At 41.2% G+C, this 15,417-nt stretch overlaps 1 protein-coding gene across 1 annotated transcript in view; it reads left to right on the top strand.

Moving 5' to 3' along the window:
* Nucleotides 1-1,801: 1,801 nt before the first annotated feature.
* The window catches only part of LOC106095577 (gustatory and pheromone receptor 32a), a 37,918-nt gene continuing 24,302 nt past the window's right edge, over nt 1,802-15,417 (top strand). The window contains exons 1-2 of the mRNA XM_013262811.2: nt 1,802-1,934; nt 10,127-10,588. Of these exons, the coding sequence (XP_013118265.1) occupies nt 1,857-1,934; nt 10,127-10,588 (540 nt within the window). The 5' untranslated portion in view covers nt 1,802-1,856. The remainder of the gene's footprint in view (nt 1,935-10,126; nt 10,589-15,417) is intronic.

Below are 15,417 nucleotides of genomic sequence, written 5' to 3'. Positions count from 1 at the left end.
GCTGATAACTGACGGAAGAAAGAATGCAATTACAGAGTCACAAGCTGTGAAAAAATTTGTCAACGCCGACTATATGAAAAATCCGAATTACTTTTTGGGCAACCCAATAGTAATATAGTCGGCGTTGACAAATTTTTTCAACGGCTTGTGACTCCGTAATTGCATTCTTTCTTCTGTCAGTTATCAGCCGTTACTTTTAGCTTGCTTTAGAAAAAAGTGCGCGAAATTTTGTTTACATTTGTTTGTTTGGCGTCAATTTTAATATGGGTACCACATGTATTGAAAGAAATTTATTTAACAAACCGAATCAACGCTTGTGATATGCACCTTAAACGCAATGAATTCGATCCGTTTTTAAAACGAATCATAACTGGAGATGAAAAATGGATTGTTTACAACAACGTTAGTCGAAAACGATCATGGTCCAAGCATGGTGAACCAGCTCAAACCACTTCAAAGGCTGATATCCACCAAAAGTAGGTTATGCTGTCTATTTGGTGGGATTGGAAGGGTGTGGTATATTTTGAGCTGCTTCCAAGAAACCAAACGATTAATTCGGATGTTTACTGTCAATAATTGGACAAATTGAATACAGCCATCAAGGAGAAGCGACCAGAATTGGTAAATCGTAAAGGTGTCATATTCCACCAGGACAACGCTAGACCGCACACATCTTCGGTTACTCGCCAAAAACTGAGTGAGCTTGGCTGGGAACTTTTGATGCATCCACCATATAGCCCTGACCTTGCACCATCAAACTACCATTTATTTCGATCTTTGCAGAACTCCTTAAATGGTAAAACTTTCGGCAATGATGAGGCTATAAAATCGCACTTGGTTCAGTTTTTTGCAGATAAAGGCCAGAAGTTCTATGAGCGTGGAATACTAAATTTGCCAGGAAGATGGCAAAAGGTTATCGAACAAAATGGCAAATATATATTTGATTAAATTTCATTCTAAGTTTTATTAAAAATGCATTTATTTTCTTTTAAAAAATCAGCAATTACTTTTTAGGCAAACCAATATTTTCATTCTCAACACATCTGACGTTGCCAGATCGCATTCAATGCCCAGCGAAACGTCTCGAACGACTTAAGCAAGCTGTACATAAGTAAAATAGCGAGTAAATTAATTATCTCCGATGTTTACATTGATTGAGTGAGCACTCCCACCCTACTTCAAAGCAACACGTTTTAGTAACGTTGGTCCTTCGACTAGAATGTGAACTCGAATTTCAGCCATATTTAAATATTCATCCATTATTGAATATTTATAATCTTGTTTTAAGGGTTGCTTAAAAAACATCAAGGTCATAACTTATATATTTATTGATTTCAAATTCTAGAAATGTAATTACTTAGTTCCATGTAATTTATTATTAATATTATCATTTATTTTACATTAAAATATATTTATACTTAAAAAAAATGTTTATATTTTAACTTATGTAAATGTAGCACACTAGGATTGGCTAATATTTGAACAAATAAATAAATAAAAAAAAATATTTCCTAAATATTTTTTCCTAGTCTTATTACATCTTTCCACTAAAGCGCAAATCGCAGGCTTTGCACAAATCTCCGTCCATTTGCACTACATTTATGGAGGGTCGCAAATCGTATCGTCGAACTGTAGGTGCCAGCTGATTTCGAAAAAAATTATTGGACGAATAATTGGTAAACAAATACATTTTTTTGTAAAATTTTAACTTCTTTTCAAGAAAATCAAAAATTATGAATGAAATTCGTTTTGTTAAAAGTGTGGAAACTATTGCTAGACTATATATAAAGCCTTGACTCGTATATTTTGGCAATAGTCAACAACAACAAAATTCTCGTCGTCGTAAATTAAGAAGGATGCGAATCAAAGAATACCTTTTGCATCTTCTGGTAACGAATATGAACATGGGATCTTCGCCGAGATGGTGGCAATTGGTAAGGAATTCTGCATAATTGAATCCACATTATGGTCAGTGTGATCACATACAGGCCAACCGCCACATTTGCCTCCCGCCAGGCTTTCGGAGTATATGCAAGTCCTAGGCACCCTGTGAAAATATTGATCAGATAAGGCGTTTGTTAAAAGAGGCGAAACGATTGCGAGGCTATATAGCCTTGACTCGTCTATTTTGGCAATAGGCAACAACAACAAAATTCTCGTCGTCGTAAATTAAGAAGGATGCGAATCAAAGAATACCTTTTATATCTTCTGGTAACAAATATGAACATGAGATCTTCGCCGAAATGGTGACATTTGGTAAGGAATTCTGCATAATTGAATCCACATTATGGTCAGTGTGATCACATACAGGCCAACCACAACCCTTGCCTTCTGCCAGGCTTTCGGAGTATATGCAAGTCTTAGTCACGCTGTGAAAATATTGGCCAGATGAGGCGTCAGATAGCCTGCCTCTATCTATAGTAACGTCGGAAATGTTCTATCAGGTCCGGGTGACTTAAATGGTTTGAAGCTCCTCAAGTATTCCTTCACCATAAACTCCGTAATTATAAACCTTTGATCAACTTCATTATTCCAAGATTCTGGTGTCTCCGTGAGTACCGCCGTATCCTGTGGAAAATGTGTTTTCATCAAAAGCCTCAACTTGTCCTCCGTTGTCTCTGCTTTCACTCCAATGTCGTCTATTAAAGTTTCAGCTTGGACATGGGTTTTTGAGAGAAACTTATTCATCTTGCCGGCGTCATTAACCCTATCGACCTGTTCGCAAAAAAGCTTCCAGATTCCCTGAGCCGTGTGTAATACACATCCAAATATACTTCCTATTTTTACGATGTGCTCTGTTAAAAAGTCTGCGGACCTCTTTTTAAATATTGCAAATCTCCCCGGTCATCCAGGGTTTTTCTTGGGCTGATTTCCTTTCCCGAAGAGGACAAATATCTTCGAAGGAACCCACCAGTACAGTCGTAATCCTGTTGACATTTTTGTCAATGTCTTCTATGCTTGGACAATCTAAATTGTCTTGCCCAACTCTTCTTCTGAGTAGCCTTTCGAATTTTGTCCAGTTGGTTTTCAACCTATTTCAGAAGCTTGCGATGGTCGGAGAGATAGTGTTCCATGGAAACTCTCCAATCCTGGACCTCATCGATTAGATTTTCCGAACATATCGTCACATCTAATACTTCCTCCTATTAATAAAGGTAGCGGTGTTCCAATATTAAGTGTCACTTAGTCGTTAGTTTTCAAGAACTCTGCCAGGTCTTGGTACTAGCCCACAAAATGTGGTGAGAGTTCGCATCGCTCCCAATTAGCACCTCGTTTCCTGTCTGTTTTGCTTTCCTCACCAGCCGTTTCAGCTCCGACGTGGGTGGCGGTGTCGGAGAGTCGACGGGCAGATAAAGTGATGCCAGGTATGCTCCACCGTCTCCCTGTCTCACCACTGTTGCATCCGACGTTGACAACTCTGGGGAAAATATATAATTCAAATTTGTATGACAAATAACGCAGGTCCTCGACCGAGTACCAGTGTTAGCATAGAATATTTGGTAGTTGATATGGTTCAGTCCAGAACCTTTGCTTCGGGTCGCCATAGCTCCTAAATTAAGGCAATATGAATCTTGCCCTTGCTGATTTTCTCCATCAGAGCGTGTGTAGCAGTCTCGTTCCAGTGGAGGTTTATCTGGATTACCTTATTCATTGGTCCTCCAGTAAATGGGCATCTTGGGAGTAGGTGATGGTCTCATCGTCTGCTCGATGTTCTTTAGACTGCACTGCACTGCCTGATGTAATCGTATTAGGTTCTTGGCTATCCTAGTCTTCCGACGATGGTTCCATCGTCGGGTCTTGTTCGTTAGGCTGTATGGAATTTTCATTCCCTGTACAGCCTGATGTTCCAATACTAGGAACTTTGCCTATCTTAGTCTTCCAAATCTTAAGTAAATCGTCTTCTTGGGAGTAGGTGATGGTATCATCATCGGTTCCCTGTTCGTTAGGCCGCATTGAGACTCCTGTCGCTGCGCTGCCTAATGTTTCAATATTAGGATCTTTACCTATCCTAGTCTTCCGAATCTTGAAGTCGGTGATGGGTCCGTTGTCGGGTCCCTGTTTGTTAGGCTGTGTTGGGTCTCTCGCCACTGCACTACCTGATATTTTAGTATTAGGTTCTTTGCTTATCCTATCTAATCTCGTGTAATCTAATCTCGTCGTCAGCCCCTGTTCATTGGGCGGTATTAAGTCACCTGCCACTGCACGGCCTGATGGCTAAATATGAGGATTTCTGCCTATCCTTGTCTTCCCAATTTTGAAAAAGAGAGCCTTGCTCCCGTTGAGAGTCTTAGCCAAACTCGTCACGGATTCTTAATCAATGCCAACCACAAGGAGAGTTCCTTCCTTCTTCTCCTTGTCGAAGACCTCCCACTTCTCTGCGACCAAACCTTAGTTTTGCTTGTCCAAAAATCCCAACACGCGTTCCGTCGCAAATTTACTGCCCCGCCCCTTGATGAAGACCGTCGCCTTTGTGATCTGGGGATGTTCATCTTTCTCACCAGGTCGAACTTTACGCCCTCCCAGGGAGCTCTGACGACCTGTTTGGCGATATCAATACATTCCGCTGATGCAAAACGCAGGGTTAAGATGTCTCCTCTATACTCGCCGATTATCATTTGTATGGGTGGACCCTCTGCAGAATTCCACACATGTTCGAAAATCCGATCGTTAACCAGATCCTTCACTTGGCACCAATGATGTGGTGGAATCCTACCAGATTCACTGCCGATATTGATGACTGCATAAGTCTGCTCATCTCTGTTGGGCTTCCTTGCCACTTTGGCGTAAGAGGGCGGCTCCTTACCATTCTCTGCGACCATCTTCCCCTTTCCTGATGGCTGTGGCATTTTATTGGAAGTCACATTCCTCCATGAAGACCCTTCGTTCCTGTTCCCAATTTTTTTACCTCTGCAGGACACTGTCGAGAGTTTCCATTGCGGGATGGCTGGCTTGTTCTTCCCAGAGTACTTGATAGCAGGGAGCTCTATTTCTTCATCAGCATTTTAGCTCTTCAGGAAATCTGATTCATTTTCCATCTTCCGTAGAAGTGCTTGGAATGTCAGTTCTATCCCTTCCAGCATCCTGCTCCTTCGCCCCATTGCACTGCCCGTACATACTCATCTGTCTCCTTCGTCGTGCCCCTGATCGCTTCTTTGTCAAAAAGGCTTTAACATTTTTTCATAATAGGTAGGTTCTACTTATTAGTATAGGTACGAAATATAAACACGTCCGCTCCACTCAACGGCTTTAAGTTGGTTCTCGAAGAGATTATCTCGAACCAAAAATGTATGTATGGAAACCTCGTAGCAAACCTCGAGGTTTACGAAAATATTAGCAAATCTAGATTTGCGCTGGGTAACATAGTATTACTCTAATCGAAAATAAAAATTAATTTAATCTTTACACCTTTCCTTGAAAAAATGAGCCTGGGCCCATAACCTTTTGTTAATTCATTTGTAGTTTGTTCCAAACAGACTGGTAAATTCGAATATGATTTCAATATAATAGCATCGAATACAACAAATAACTTGTTAAAATATATTAGTTAAAAATAATATACATAATGAGGAATGGAGAACAGAGTGTTTTAATGAAGGTTATGGTTGTGACTACTTCGTTCTATCCGAAAGAACCAATGGACCCGAACGAGATCATCTGTAGGAGTTCGACGAGGATCGATACTACCGCATGCAAATATATGGCTACAGCAATGCTGCTTTTCAAATGAAAGCAGCGCCATCAAGTAATACAAATTGTAATCAATCCCATGGCAGCCGGTTGTACCCACCGGATTGACCCGATGGAATCCTCATCGGCAAGGGCTGCCGCCTCAGTGTACGTGTTCGTCTTTTTTCGTCCTGGGAGAGGCACATCCCGGAGTGCCTTCTCAGTACGCTTCTAGTCCGTGCCGGGATTGAAAAGAACCCCGGACCCTGGTTCTGTTCGGTTTGCCAGAACCGCCTTCATCATCGGTCGGTGTCGGTGAGGTGTAACCGCTGCTTGGAGTGGGTACATTTCCGTTCTTGCTCTGGCCTAACTTCGCTACGGGAGTAGAGTCATACTGGCTATGTCGCTAGGTGCTGTGCGAACATAGCCAGCAGTGGGTCACAAACGTCGTCGTCGTCGCCTTCGGCGTCCTCGTCGTCGGACTATGTGACCCCCCCGACCTCTCCCGTACGGCAATTTATGCAACGACAGCACCCTAGCCCTACTATTACCAGGCCAGTGCCGGGAAGTGTATCGTTCTTGCAGTTAAACTGCAACGGACTGCGTGGCAAGATTGATGAGATCGTAGATTTTATGAGTCGGAAGAGCATATCGATCGCAGCGATCCAGGAGACAAAGCTGACCAACACCTGCAGCTTTCACAGTTGTCACGGTTACAATGTGCTACGTAAGGATCGCTCAAGGAATGGAGGTGGGGGATTGGCCTTCGTTATACACCATTCCGTGCAGTATAGACCTATCTCGCCTGCGCTTGACGCTAGTGACCCATACATGGAATGTATGGGGGTAGCAGTCAGGTCTGGTACTGCCGAGATAGAGATATACAACGTGTTGGTAGCTGTGTCCCGATTAATGGCCAGGCCTACAACCCCGACATAAGTGGGTAGCTATCTGGCCATAGTCGTCTGGTTCTGGGGGATTTAAAGCACATCACTCGTCATGGCATTCTCCCCTAGGTAACGACCAGCGTGGCATAGCTTTGGCAGAGCAGATAAATAGCTCCACGTTTTGCACGGTGAATGAGGATGCCCCCACCAGGATTACGAGGAGGTGCAGCAGCTCGCCAGACATCTCAATTGCATCCCCTGATCTCCTGAGTGACGTATCCTGGCAAGCCGTCATCTCTTTGGGGTCAGACCACCTCCCCATAATCCTCACCATCGACCGACCACCCGACTTCATAACCTCTGAGCGCCGGACGTTCATCAATTATAAGAAGGCCGATTGGACTGGCTTCAGAGAGTATACCAATCGCCGCTTCAATGACCTCCCACCCCCCTCTGATGTGCTTGTGGCCGAGAGGAAATTCCGAGACATCATCAACGCAGCAGCCGCTCGCTTTATATCAGCCGGTCGAATACCACAAGTGCGACCGAATTTTCCGGCGCAAGCAGTGGTACTCGCAGACGAGCGTGATGGGATTCGTGCTATGGACCCCGCTAACCCCAGAATCAGCTTTTATAGTTCCCGATGTCTGGAAAATGGGCAGAGTGATCCTGCTACTGAAGCCTGGAAAAGACCCGAGTTTGGGGGAGTCGTACAGACCGATCTACCAGTGGCAAATACGCTTGAGGCATTACTCCTCCCGAGCCTCGTAGGAGAATTTCCATTCGCCGAGCATCAACATGGATTTCGGAGACTGCACAGCACAACAACAGCTTTGCATGCCATCACCACACACATTTGCCGTGGCTTCAATCACATTTGCCGTGGCTTCAAACCCAGGCCATGTGATATGACGGTCCTCGTGGCACTGGACCTATCAAAGGCATTCGACACGGTCAGCCATGCCAAATTATTTGAGGACATCGCCAACACGTCCCTCCAGCCAGGCCTGAAACGTTGGCTCGCGAATTATCTGTGTGCCGCCAGTCATTTGCGAAATTTAGGGATAAGAAGTCGAAACACCGTAGAGTGAAACAGGGAGTTCCCCAAGGTGGGGTGATATCTCCAGCTCTGTTTAACCTCTACATATCCTCCATCCCACCCCCTCCAGACTTCATAGAGATCGTATCATATGCGGACGATTTTACGATCATGGCATCATGCCTCCCACCCATTGATGACATCTGCGATAGGTTGAACGTCTACCTCAACGAGCTTGCCTCATATTTCGCTGCAGAAATCTGAAGATATTCGCCACCAAATCTTCAGCCACACTATTCACTACAAATACGCGTGAGGTGAATACTGAGCTGGTTGTGATGGTCGATGGAGAAATGATTCCGACCATCAAGTGTCCCAAAATACTTGGCGTCACATTTGACAGCTCCTACACTTTCTCCCACATGCCACAGCAATCTGCAATAAAGTCAAAAGTAGAAACAAGGTCCTCAAGTCACTCGCTGGCAGCACTTGGGGTGCAGACAAAGAAACCTTGTTGACCACGTACAAAGCAATTGGCCGGTCTGTGGTAAGTTATGCAGCGCCAGTGTGGTCACGTCAACTTTGTGACACGCAGTGGAATAATATTCAGATCTGTCAGAATGCCGCCCTCCGAACTGCGACGGGCTGTCTCCTCAGTTCTCATGTGGACCACCTCAATCAGGAGACAAAGATCCTACCAGTGCGAAGACATAACTACATGCTGTCTAAGCAATACCTTTTGGGGTGTTATCGCAGAAATCATCCAAATCATCATCTTGTGGATAGATACCCACCGCCCAGAAGCCTTAAGGTAGATCTACACGATCTAGAGCATGAGGTTCAGCGCTACAAGAGAGAACCTCTAGATCAAGCGGCATATCAAGCGGGTCTGAACAACATTCATGCAGACACGGTAGCAGACGCGTTAATTGGCTACCGGGTGAATGTAGTCCTTGGAGAACGACCGCCACCCATTGCACCCGAAGAAATCGACCTCCCCCGGCAAACCAGAGTAGTTCTGGTTCAATTACGTTCCGGCAGATGCAGCCGCCTCAATTCCCACAGAGCTAGGATTGATGCCGACGTGCAAGATGTATGTCCCGATTGTAACCAGGGACCGCACGATACACGTCACCTGTTTAACTGCCCGGCCAGACCCACTCGACTCAGACCCAGATCCCTGTGGACTCACCCCATCTTAGTCGCGGAGTTCCTGGGTCTTGACACTCAACAGAATCAAGCAGTCGAAAGATAGAACACAATAAACTGCTAAAACAACAACAACAAATTGTAATTACTTTAAGATCATCGGCTATTGAGTGGCCGTTAACAGCCTGTGAGGCTATTCAGTATAATTTTCATTCTATACGATTTATTGTAACTATATGCGATAAGATCTTTGCATGCTTTAGTGGAGAAAGAAGCCCTATAGTCGCTCGACCGACAGTCCACTCCTAATTCTTTTAATGGGGCAATGAAATATAACAACCATAAGTAACAGGTGCATCTATTTATTTCGTTTAGCCTTAGATATTTTGCTAAGATAAAAATATATGCAATCAAATTATAATAAAACGAAAAACTTTGTCCGTCATCCATAAAGTTATTAAGATTTCTTGCATGGCTATCAGCCATTGCTGATTAAAGATAAGGATTTAATTTCTGTAAGTGCTTTACCGAAACCCTACGTCATGTACAACATAGCGGTACATTTTCCATTTTCTCTACAAATACAGCAACGCGACAATTGAAATTAAGTTGTAGGGTGTATTCGAATTGTCGTGCATGAGCTTGTAAAGTTCATGCGTGTGTCGGAAAACTCCTCAAAGGGTTCGATAATTGCTTTATTCTAGTTCAGTTTATTGAAAACTCTAGCTAAGAAAACATTATTCGCCTGTTTAGAATGTGCATTGGAACTAACATGGGTGGGCATAAAATGAAATCGTCACCAATCCGCCAAGAAAGGGTAGATGCCATCGCAATGAACGAGCCGACACCAAGCAATAAGTCTGGATCCTTTTTGAGTGACATTGCCAGTATAGTATTTATACTGAAGGCGACTGGTTTATTGCCTCTTTATGAGACTATATCGAAATATGAACTAGGCCCACCTACCATTATCCATCGCTTGTATTCAATCGTAGTACATGCTTTGGTCCACGCAATGACAATTTTCAACTTGTACACTTTATTTACCGGAGGTTCGCAACAAGTCTTCTATTCCTATCGTGAAACGGACAACATCAATTACTGGATCGAAATTCTGTTGTGCATTGTTACCTATACCATAACCGTCTTTATTTGTTCCAAAAACTCTAAATCTTTCTTAAAAGTGTTAAACGATACCCTCAAAGTGGATGATGATATAAATCGTCAATTTTCAGAAACTATCGTAAATAACTGTGGCTTTGCTGTTATATTTATTATTCTCGTAATTACTATCCAGGGCTATATCGTCGTTTTAAAAGTTTTTCTCATTGATGAGCCCTTGACCATCACTTCCTACATCATAATATGTGTGTATTCCTTACAGAATACCCTTTCTTCAATATTCATTGTTTATGCATCGATAATGCTACGTCTATTGTCCGTTCGATTTGCTTATCTGAATTCACTTCTCACTGGATACACATACAAGGAGCAGCAGAAGCCTCGGCAACGATTGCGTACGCGAGCAGCTAATAATATGCGCTTAGCCGCTCCACCAGCCCCAGCCATGGCCAATTTTCCTGATGATTCACTTTTTACTTTTCGAATGTACAACAAGTTATTGCGTCTGTACAAATTGGTCAACGACAACTGCAGTTTAATACTGGTCGTCTATATGGGTTATGCCTTTTATTCGATTACAACAACTACATACAATCTCTTTGTGCAGATTACAACACAGCAGGGAATGTCGCCTTACGTTTTGCAAATATGTTTCGCCTTGTTAGTTGTCCATACAGCGATGTTGGCCTTGTTATCCCGATGTTCTGGCGAAGCTACAGACCAGGTATGTATGTAAATAAAATAAGACTAAATTCCGATTTGGGGAGTTACGGCCAAATCCTGGAACATTTTTTCCCGCCATCCGTTGTTCAAATTGTTTTTCGGCAGTATATTCAATATGGCATCTAACTAACCTTATATATAAAAATCAATTTGTGTTTGTTTGTAGGTTTGTTTTATTTGTATGTTTGTGTGTTCCTTATAGACTCAAAAATGGCTGAACCGATTTTCTTGAAATTTTCACAGATGATGCATAATGACGTGGTGAAAATAGGGTACTACATTTTTTGATATCTGAAGGGGGGACGGACGCTCCCCCTTACCCTAATTTTTAGAAACGCCAGATCTCGGAGATGGGTGGTGCGATTTAAGCGAAATTTTGTGTGCTCTCATATAGTACCCCCAAAATAAAAATTTGATATCCAAATTTCGGATGGGGTACCTAGGGGGCCGCCCCACCCTAAAACTTACCAAACATATATTTGGACCAATCACGACAATATGGGACTTAAAAGAAAGGTATTTAGGATAAGAAAACGTATCCGATATCCAATTGTCGGACCAAGTGCTTGGTGGACCCTCCTAAGCCCCAAAACACCCCTAAACCGGACATATTTACCGACCATGGCAATATGGGACTCAAATGTAAGGTATTTGCGATAGAATACGAATCCGATATCCAAATGTGGGACCACGTTTCTTGGGGTCCACCCCTTTCCCAAAACACCCCCCAAACAGGACTTATTTGCTGACCATGGGAATATGGGGCTTAAATAAAAGGTATTTGAATGCAGAATACGAATCTAATATCCAAATATGGGACCAAGTGTTTTGGGGGCCGCTTCACACCAAAAACATCCCCCAAAGGGGGACAAATTTACGACCATAGCAATATGGGGCTGAAATGAAAGGTCTTTGGGAGTAAATCACGAATTTGAAAACCCACCCTCACAACACCACCCAAATAGTAAGTATTTTCTGACTATTGCAATATGAGGCTCAAATAAGAGAGTTTTTAAAGTGGAACACGAATCCGATATATATTTTCAAGGCCAACTCACTGAGTGGCCGCCCATCCCCCAAAACACCCCCCAAGTCGGTCATTTTTGCCGACTATGGAAATATGGGGCTCAAATTAAAGGTATGTGGGAGTAGACCACGTATCTGATATAAACATTAGGGGTCAACTGTCTAGCGGACTTCCCACCACCATAACAACCCCCAAATAGGACGTATTTGCTCACCAAGACAATTTGGGTCTTAAAGAGAGTGGAACTAAATATTCATAGTTTTTAGGGCCAATACCCCAAACCGGACATATTTGCTGACTGTTGCAATAAGAAGTTTAAATGATATTAGAAAACGAATTTGATAACCAATTTTGAGGGCAATGGCAATATGGGATTCAAATAAATGATATATAGATATATGATAAAAGAGCTCGTTGCTGATATATTTTCAGGGCTTAGAATTTGGGGGACCACCGCACTCCCCAAAACACTCTTAAATCGGGCATATTTACCAACCATGTCAATGTGGGGCTTCAATAAAAGGAATTGGGGGGTAGAACAAGAATTGATACCCATTTTCGGAACCAATTTTCTGGGGGTCTACCCCTTTCCCAAAATACCATACAAACAGCAATTACTTAGTGATCATCGCAATATGGGGCTCATATAAAGGTATTTAGGAGTAGAATACGAATCTAATATCTATTCTGTAGGACCATGTATTTGGGGCATCACCCCTTTCCCAAAACACCCCAAAGGCAAAAAAAAATATTTGCGACCATGCCAATATGTGGCTCAAATGAAAGGTATTTGAGATTAGAAAACGAATTTGATAACCTATTTTGGGCCATGTGTTTGGGGGACGCCTCATCGCGTAAACTCTCCTTAAACCAATGGCAATATGGGGTTTAAATAAATGGTATTTGAGAGAAGAGTACGATGCTGACATTTTTTCAGGGCCAAGTGTCTGGGGGACCACCTCACCACCTCTCCCCCGAAAACACCACTAAATCAGACATCATGAGAATATCGGGCTAAAATGAAGTATTTTAAGAATGAAGTACACCTTACATCCAAATTTAAATTCGTAGACCAATAAATATCATATGGGATTCAGATAAAGGCACTTATATTGTTAAACTGTTTGCCAAGTGATCGTCATCACTAAAATCATCTGTTTTCGTTAACGAGGAGAAAATTGTCAACTAAACGACGGATAATTATTTGGTGTATACTTTAACGACGATAAATTAAAAAACATTAATTACAGTGGTTTTGGATATGCCTGCACAACCAATAAATAAGCGCTGTAGCGTGCTTACCGTAAAGCCTAGTACTGACATCGATTGTGCGGAAAATGTTGCTAAACATCAATTAACTGTTGTGATATCTCACAATGTTTCCAACAGTGTTGCTTATTTGTTTAAATGTAATTAAAACATTTTTTATTGGGCGTGTAAAGCATTGTTTTGGTAGAAAACCATTGTATATTGACATCATTGTTATATTTGACAGTCAACCAAGATAAAAACAAATTTTCTACAAATTGGTAGTTTTAAATACAAAGCCATCCGTGTAGAAGTCGATGCTACTTTTATTAGCAGGGATATTTTAGATCCAATAGATTCTATAGGAATAGTGGTACAAAACTTTTTCTCAATAAGCGGCTCGGGCAGTGTGTTATCCATAATGCCTGGGAAATCGAGCTTTGAATCAATAATAATACAGTGTCCGTAGGCGCCGCATGACCAATGGGAAAGCTCCCTTAGCCTCACAGCAGTGGTCGCAGCAATTTGTCTAGCCACGATGTCTAGAGTAATTGAAGCGCCCGTCCAACAGACCACAACACCATATAACATTATAGGTCTGACAACTGCAGTATATACCCGGCTTTAGCACCACTCCGCCTCACGCATTTCGTGATCGCCCGGATCTCCGCCTGCAGGATCGTATAGTTAGGCAGTCTAAAACAGATCTCAGTCCCTGGCTTCTCAATGTAGACCCCCAGGCCCACTCGCTGCATTTAATTGACATGTACAATTAAAATCTACGAAATTTGACAATGTTGCAAGCAACATGTTGAAATCAATTTATAAAAAGAATTTAGTACTGCTTATTTGAAAACATTTCGGAGTCATTTCACAAAAGGTTTCTAAAAGTGCGTTTTGACAAATGTTCGGGCAAAAAATCGAAGTCAATACTAGGCTTAATATGAAATAAAATGTCCGCAAAAGTTTTATACGAATAATTTGGGATAGGAAAAGTGCTATCAACTTTTCCTAAACAATTGTGTACATTTCATTTAGATTTTTTAATGGTTTTAAATTAATAAAAGAAAAATTTTAGGCTATGAGAAGAGTTAATTTTTTTGTCGAATTTTTTTAGTATGAAATAGAAAAAAGAAGACAAAAGTTAAGAAAGGCTAGAATTAACTTTAGATGTAGTATAGGTTATCCATGCCAAAGTTAAACCCTAGTGTCTATAAATCTGTTTTCATTTGTTTGGCCGGTTGTTGTCTGGTAAGGTGTTCAGAACCTTGAGGTTACTATGATTAGACATAACAATTGTTAATCCTGGTTGTTAGATTTTAGGGAGCTCCTTCAAATCATAGTTTCAGGTTATAATAACTGCCTGCGGAGGCATTGAGAGCTACGGATACATAGTCCAGAAATCGAGCATGTTGCCATTTGTAATTTTGTTTGTTGTTAGCGTTTAATATTGACTTCTTAGGCAGTAAAGATGTAATATTTGTTTTTTTTTGCTAAGCATAATAGCTAAATTTTGTTTGTTAATACTGAATGTTGTCTAAGCCAGGATATGTTTATATGTACGTGCATTTTGTGTACTTTAATTAATAAATCTATTTTATAATTGTCAGGGATTACATTCGCGACCATGGCAGGGTGAGCGGCCAGGGTTAAAAATCTTACCATAAAGTGTGTGTGTGTTTGCTTTGTTTAGTTTTTTTGTGTTTGAATTTTTAATTGTGGCAGGCTAGACTGGTGGGATGAAACCACACCCAAGAGTGACCGTCTAGAACTAGCTAAGCCTCTAATTGATTTGGTGCCATCAGGGACTCATAACAATATCGCGCCCTATCGAATACATAGACATAGACAAATATAGTATACAATAGACCAAGAAGACTTGTGGGATTTAACAGATCATTAGGTAGTGCAGTTCGTAGCCGTTACAGTAGCTAACTGAGTTCATACTACCTCCGAAGTGAATAGATTGAGTCTGACAAGAATTTGGTAATTTCTTGGGAGCTCTAAACTATCCAATAGACCAACGGACTGGAATTTGTATATCATATTAATATAAATAGTTTCACCTTGAAATTTCATTTGCGAATTAACAGAATTTTTCCAACGGTACACAGAAAAAATATTGATCTAAATTTGACCGATTAAACAGAGTATTGACTTATAAAAATCTTTTAAAACAATTAATTGCTTTAATTTTTTTTTTTATATAGAAATTCGATATTTTTTGTATCACGGCAAGTGATTGATAAATAAGGCATACGTTGAACATATTTTTAACTGTACGAATTAAACTGTTTTTAATAATATAAATTGTGTATTGTACAAGATTATATTGTGTTCCCTCTCACACATATGTAATGCGAAAAGAAGTGCAAATAAGACAAATAGCATCTATCACATACAGACACAAAGTAGAGTGGGTGAGCAAAAAATAATATATCAAGATAATTAGAAGTGTTTTTTTCTCTACACTAAATGTAATTCTTTTGTTATAGTTTTAAAATTAAACAAATTTATTGAGGAAAATATGCGCTGAAATAATGTAATGCAGTAAA

The sequence above is a fragment of the Stomoxys calcitrans genome, chromosome 3 (genome assembly GCF_963082655.1).
Source record: "Stomoxys calcitrans chromosome 3, idStoCalc2.1, whole genome shotgun sequence".
Classification (NCBI taxonomy): Eukaryota; Metazoa; Arthropoda; class Insecta; order Diptera; family Muscidae; genus Stomoxys; species Stomoxys calcitrans.
This window is presented reverse-complemented; position numbering and strand designations above follow the sequence as displayed.